Below are 6,581 nucleotides of genomic sequence, written 5' to 3' on the forward strand. Positions count from 1 at the left end.
ATTACAAAATCTCTATGTACTTAAGTACGTTGCCAGCCACTTATTTTGAATGGGTTTGGTAGGAAAAGTCTTAGATGATTTAATTAACATAGTTTTGCTCCCCTAAGAAAATGCTCTGTAGATATTGGATATTCTGCTTTCCAGATGCTGTGGAGAATACATACTATATTTATTCAGAGTTTTTCATCTCCAGAACATTCAGATTACTCTGTGTCTTAAGGTTCATGACCATTCCAGGAGGTGGGAGCATATTAAATAGGAAAAACTAATTTTGGAATGCAAAACTGTGATTTGGTATATTAGATGCAGTTGATTATAGTTTGCTGAATGAAATTTTGTTGGTAGTAATATTTGAAAACTTTTTTCCCCCTATTTTCTTATATTTAATTAGCCACCAAATATTGCTGATTTTTGTCTCCAAAATGTCTTTCATATCTATCTTCTTCAATTTTACTGACACTGACCTAGTTATAGTAGTCTTATATTTTCTCTTGATCTTTACAATTAATAAGTATTTACAGAGTACCTACTACATGCCAGGCACTAATTCTGAGTTCTTCGGAGACAGTGTGGGAAAAGACACACAAAGTCCCTGCTCTAAAATAGAGCCAACATTCCAGTGGGGAGAGACAAGTGAAGGAATGAATGAATTGGAGACATTTAGTGTCTGAATTTCAACTAACTTCTTGGCTCCATTTACCATCTTCATACTGATTAATTCTAAATTTTCAACTATAAAAGACTTTTTTGTAGATACCATCTGCCTGTTAGATAATTCCATTGGATGTCCTATCAGTACCTCAAATTCCCGTATTCACATTGGACCCATTAACTTCTTTCCATATTCTCTTCCTTTGTTCCTCTTTTTTTTGAATTATACCCTCTTTCACTCATTTGAACAAGCTAGTACTTTAGAAATTAACTTTGATCTCTGCCTTCCATTGTGTTACCCTCAAACTCAGTTAACTACCAAGTCATACTGATTATATTTCCTTAATGTTTCTCACTTTCATTCTTTTTCTCTGGACTGCTATCATATCTGGCCTGGATCACAGCAACAGCTTCTGTCTATGATCTCACCCCTTTCTAATCCACTGCCCACACTGAAATAGTATTTTTTTAAATATAGGTGTGACTATTTGACTCCCTTGCTTAAAGCCCTTTTCTGTTTCTCATTCCCTATGTGGTGAAGTTCAGATACCTTAACCTGATTATAAGGTCAGCTATAGTCTAGCCCCTTGCTTAAATATCTAGCCTTATCCCTTGTCATTCTTTCTCTTGGATTTTATGTTCCAAACATAGTGATCCCCTTTCTCCACTGCCACCGATTCCTCAAACACGCCATATTCTTTCTTGTCTCTGGACTTTTGCACCTTTTGTTCTCCTGTGGAACAGTTTTCCTCTCTGCCCATTCCCTGTGGTGCAACTCTACCACCCCTTCCCTTCCCCTTCATCTGGCCCCAGTGTTGCTGTCTAACTCCTATTCTGAAAGGATAAGAAAGCTTAGAGGTCACTTCTGGAAATCCTTCCTTCACCTGCCAAGTCAGTTAAGTCCTCCTAGTATACATCCTGATAGCATCTTTACTCTTCTGTATCATTGCACTTAATAGTGCTTCATAACTCCTTATTAATAATCTCTTTTCCCACAAGATTAAAAAATTTCATGAAGACTTCTGTTACTCTTGTGCATTAATAGACTCCAGGACCTAGCACAGTACCTAGCACATAGTAGGATTCATGGATGATGACAGAGCTTTCCCCATCCTTGGTAACTTCCTGTTGGTTACATAGAAAAATTCAAGGCCTCTTAATCTGTTTGCATCTTTCTTTCTTGCTAAATCCCCCTACTTCTTGCTCTTACTTTCTCCCCTCCACTCTTCACACCATCCCTCATCTTAAGCTCACTACGAACTCATTTTTAAATGTTTTTGTTCATTATATTCTTGTTTTTTTTCCCACTTTAACCTTTCACTCTGCAAAATCACACTTCTTTAAGGCCTAGCTCAGAGCCCTTGTCAGTCAGGATTAATCACTGCCTCCAGTAGTAGTGAGCCTATAGTAATTTGTTCTCAGTTCCCAGTACAGTTTTTATTTTGTATTCTGATTGGTTCAGGATAAAGGTCCATGTTAATTCACATTTGTATAAGTAGGTGTTAATGAGTGTAGTTGAATTAAATGTACATGATCAGTATTAGTGGATTTCTAGACTGTTGCTTTCTACATTGCTGTCTAATACGCATTTCTTGATAATTTCATATATTGTGGAGAACTAAAGTAGAGGCAATTTAGTGTTGTGAAATAAGCATGGGATCTGAGACATCAGTATTTCAGGTGTGCCATTTACTACATTAAATGACGGGAAAATAATTGATCTTAAAAGTTATCTGTAAAATGGAAATAAAGATAATAACTATTTTGCCTCCCTTATAAGGACTGAGTAAGAATTAAATGTGATCATGAGTGTGAAAGTTCTCTACACATTCTAAAATGTTATGTAAATGTTGGTAGCAGTTTGGCTTTTCCTCATGCATCTGCCCTATTTTTGTGTTTTTTTTTTTTAGACCACGGCACAGCGTGGCAAGTTTAGAAAGCATTGTGAATGAAGCTAAGAACATTCCAGCCTTTCTGCCCAATGTGTTGTCCCTGAAAGAGGCCTTACAAAAGGCCCGGGAATGGACAACCAAAGTGGAAGCTATTCAGGTAAAGAGCCTATTGAATTACTCTACTATTCAGATAATGCTGTTTCACAGATAAATCCTTTAAGCTTTTAATTTTTTAGAATAGAATAACCATAATAAAATAATTGCAGTACTTAAAATTGACTTGTTCTTCCATCTGATTTTATAATTCAAAATAAATATTACCTATTTAAACATTATTTCTATGACAGAATTAGCTATTTATTTAACTCTTAGCAGTAGAGAGTTTATACTTTCTTATATTTGAATCTTTTGTCATGTGCACAAGTTACTTTTTAAACCAGAGGCAGAAAAAGAAAATGAAATTAACATTTACTAAATACCACAATATTCATGGTATTATTCTAGTTAGGAGTAGAAATGTAAGGGAAGGATATAAAGATAGGACCTTGGCCCTCAAAATAGCACATTCTCTAGTTGGAGAGACATATATATTTGCAATTCAAAACAATAAAATAAGTGTTAGATACAGATGAAAATATACTTGAATACATTTTTTCTGAGTTATAAAAACCATTAAGCAACATTTACAGTATTCAGTGTATAAGTTCTCTTTATTATAGAATATACTAAAAAAAAAACAAGGGAATTGACTCTCTTCTACCGAACTCTGCTCTACTAAGAAAGAACATATTCTAGATGTCAAGTTCTAATGACTTCTTTTTTACTTCCTTTTCAGTTGACTTTTTCTGGGACCCGCTTAGCTGCCACTCTAAATTATCTCAGTTTTTATCTGGACAGCTCTTCTGTTTGTTTTATCTTTGACCTATTTCAGGCAGTTAGTTGTCCTCAAAATGTCTGATAATCCTTAGTTGCCTGTTTATGTTTGAAGGACTAAATCTGCAAGTATAGGTAGCTGTCATGTGATTTGAAGGACTTTCTCTACCTTTCTATGGAAGGACTAACTTGTAGGCTCTAAGTAAGTGGATAGCTTCTGTTCACAGGCAAACCCTTTAGGATACATAGCTTGGGAGTAGTCTCTGTCTAGACTTATTCAGAAGGTGTTCCATAGTTAAGTGGCTATAGTTGGGTATAAGAGGGAGTAGTAGTAAATATGGTTATTTCATGATTTTATTTGTATCTGAGATTTCTTTTCTCTTTTAATTAGCTGTCTATTCTTATTCTAATACCATAGTGATTTAATTATACCATCATAGTGTTTTAGGGCTAAAACCTTATTACTCTTGTTAAAAGTTTCTTGCCTGTTTATTTTTCCACATGTTTCAGTATGACTTTTAAAATGAATTTGTAGACAAATGACTCAGTTAATACATGGGGAATAACCTTTTAATGGAATGTCAGTATTTAATGTATAATACTGTACTTTTCCTTCATAGCCTCTGAATAACAGTGAATGTTACAGAGATATATATAGTGTCTTATAGGCATGCTTATGTGTTTTGCCTGCTAGGAAATTCATCCAGTCTATCACTCAGTTATTATCTACAGGCTGCCAGCCCACTTCAGGTGTTCTTGCCAAGACCCTGGAATGGATTCTTTGTTAACCCTTTCACCTCCTGTAATGATTCAATTATTGAATAAATTTAAAGCAGTATATAAGTTCTAAAAACAATAATGACTTCATTACATGGAAATGTTGAAACATTGTGACTTACAAGGAAAGTATTCATTCTCTGTGTTTGCATAACAAAATGGAAGTGGTTATCAAAACTAAAATATTGCTTTGTAGTTGAAAAAATTGTGAAAAGATTTTTAAACAGGCAAAAGAGAATACTGGATCTCTTTTCATTGGAATATACTGGATGTCATCTAGTGGACTCTCCACAATTATCTGATTCTAGGAGTGTATACCTTAGATTTCTTTTGATGAAGATATTTTACAACTCTGTCAATTATTAAAAAATGATAGTAATATAAATGAATTATATCTGTAGACAGGCAATTAAATTTGTCTTTGGATTCAGAACAGTTGATTTCCACACTGTAGAAAAGATAATTGCATTGTTATATGACATTAAACATGTTTCCATCTATTAGCAAATTCCTTTCCTAATTCCTAATTGCATATATATGTGTGTGTGTGTGTGTGTGTGTATGTGTGTTTATAGATTGTCCTTTGAACTATTTTTTATATCTTACTGGTCCCTTCATTAATTAATAAAATTAAGATCTTTGACAACATGAATTTACACAGACTTTTTAAAATTAAATGTTTCGGGGTGACATTGGTTAATAATATAAGTTTCAAGTGTACATTTCTATAATACATTATCTGTATATTGCATTTACACAACTTTAAAAAGGACATTGGTAGCTGTATTCAAGAGATAAAATTAGGTTTAAAGAATAATATTTAATTTAAAAAAATTTCAACTCTTTGTAAGGTCTTCTGACAATAATTGCCAGATTCCATAAGAGAATGCAAATTGTGTGAGAATATACTTTTGTTTTTCAGAGTGGTAGCAACTATGCTTACTTGGAGCAGTTGGAGAGCTTATCTGCGAAGGGGCGCCCCATCCCTGTGCGTCTTGATGCATTGCCCCAAGTAGAATCACAGGTAGCAGCAGCGCGGGCATGGAGAGAACGGACTGGACGGACCTTTCTTAAGAAGAATTCTAGCCATACATTGTTACAGGTAAATAGTAGTTTACATCAGAAGTTGATAACTTAACACCTATGGGTAGTAATATTATTAGTGAGATTTGTTTTCATTTTATCTGGTCATGGTTATACAAGTGATTCCTATTAGGTAATAATAACAAATGTTGAACAGAAATCTGGAGCTTTAGGCCAGCTTATTTCCAGTTCATCTTGTGCTGTGTCCAGAAAAAGCAACCAGCCTGGATCTTGTCTTTATTGTTAATGGACTCCGTCGCTGACTGATCTTATTTCTCAGAAGCACAAATTTAAATACTCATTACCTTTTTCATCTTGAGCATTTAAACGTAGTTAAGAGCATAGGTTTTGTAATAAGATAGTTTCATGTTTGAGGACTGCCTCCCTAATTACTAACCCTGTGTCCTTGGGCAAATTGTTTTCTTTCTAAGCCTCAGTTTCATTTGTTTGTAAAATACAGATAATACAGATAATAGAGGGTGGTTGTGAGGATCAAATTAGATAATGTGTATAAAGTCCTTAAGAAAGTGCCTGTGACCTGGTGAGTAGACAATAAATGGTTCCTTTTATTATTTTTAGTTTTAAGACTTTTTTTTTTAAAACCAGAGCTCAATATTTGATTTTATTTTTGTAGGTGCTAAGTCCCCGGACTGACATTGGTATATATGGAAGTGGCAAAAACAGAAGGAAAAAAGTAAAAGAACTAATAGAAAAAGAAAAAGAAAAGGATCTGGACTTTGAACCTCTGAGTGATCTAGAGGACGGATTGGAGGAAACCAGAGATACAGCCATGGTGGTAAGAAATTACATAATGCATCTTGAGTTTGCATGGTGAATACAAAATTCTGTGAAGGTATTAGCAGAGTCACTGTTTCCATGTTCTTAACTGTTTTTATTGTATACTTTCCTTATCTTTGGCTTTATGATTACATATATTGCACATATTTTTTAATATTTATATTCAAAGTATATGAAAAGTTTACTAATCTGCTCTTTCCTTAAAATTGTCTTTTCCATATCTTTGTTTGTTGTTATTTTAATAGATTTCTAATATTCCATCAAATTGTCTATAATTTGCTGAACACTTTATTGATACTGAACATTTGGTTGTTATTAAGTGTTCACCATTACAGATACTAATAAAGTGAACTTTTCCGTATAGCCTTTCCTTTTTTCAGTTGTTATTTTAATAGATTTCTAATATTCCATCAAATTGTCTGTAATTTGCTGAACACTTTATTGATACTGAACATTTGGTTGTTATTAAGTGTTCACCATTACAGATACTAATAAAGTGAACTTTTC

General features: G+C 33.8%; 1 protein-coding gene across 1 annotated transcript in view; it reads left to right on the forward strand.

Annotated features, from left to right (window-relative positions):
• KDM5A (lysine demethylase 5A) overlaps window positions 1–6,581 on the forward strand; it is a 78,397-nt gene that overhangs the window by 47,180 nt on the left and 24,636 nt on the right. Inside the window, exons 20-22 of the mRNA XM_011367837.2 lie at window positions 2,562–2,700; window positions 5,116–5,295; window positions 5,911–6,072. Coding sequence (XP_011366139.1) covers window positions 2,562–2,700; window positions 5,116–5,295; window positions 5,911–6,072 — 481 coding nt within the window. The remainder of the gene's footprint in view (window positions 1–2,561; window positions 2,701–5,115; window positions 5,296–5,910; window positions 6,073–6,581) is intronic.

Source organism: Pteropus vampyrus, unplaced genomic scaffold (assembly GCF_000151845.1).
Source record: "Pteropus vampyrus isolate Shadow unplaced genomic scaffold, Pvam_2.0 Scaffold137, whole genome shotgun sequence".
Taxonomy (NCBI): Eukaryota; Metazoa; Chordata; class Mammalia; order Chiroptera; family Pteropodidae; genus Pteropus; species Pteropus vampyrus.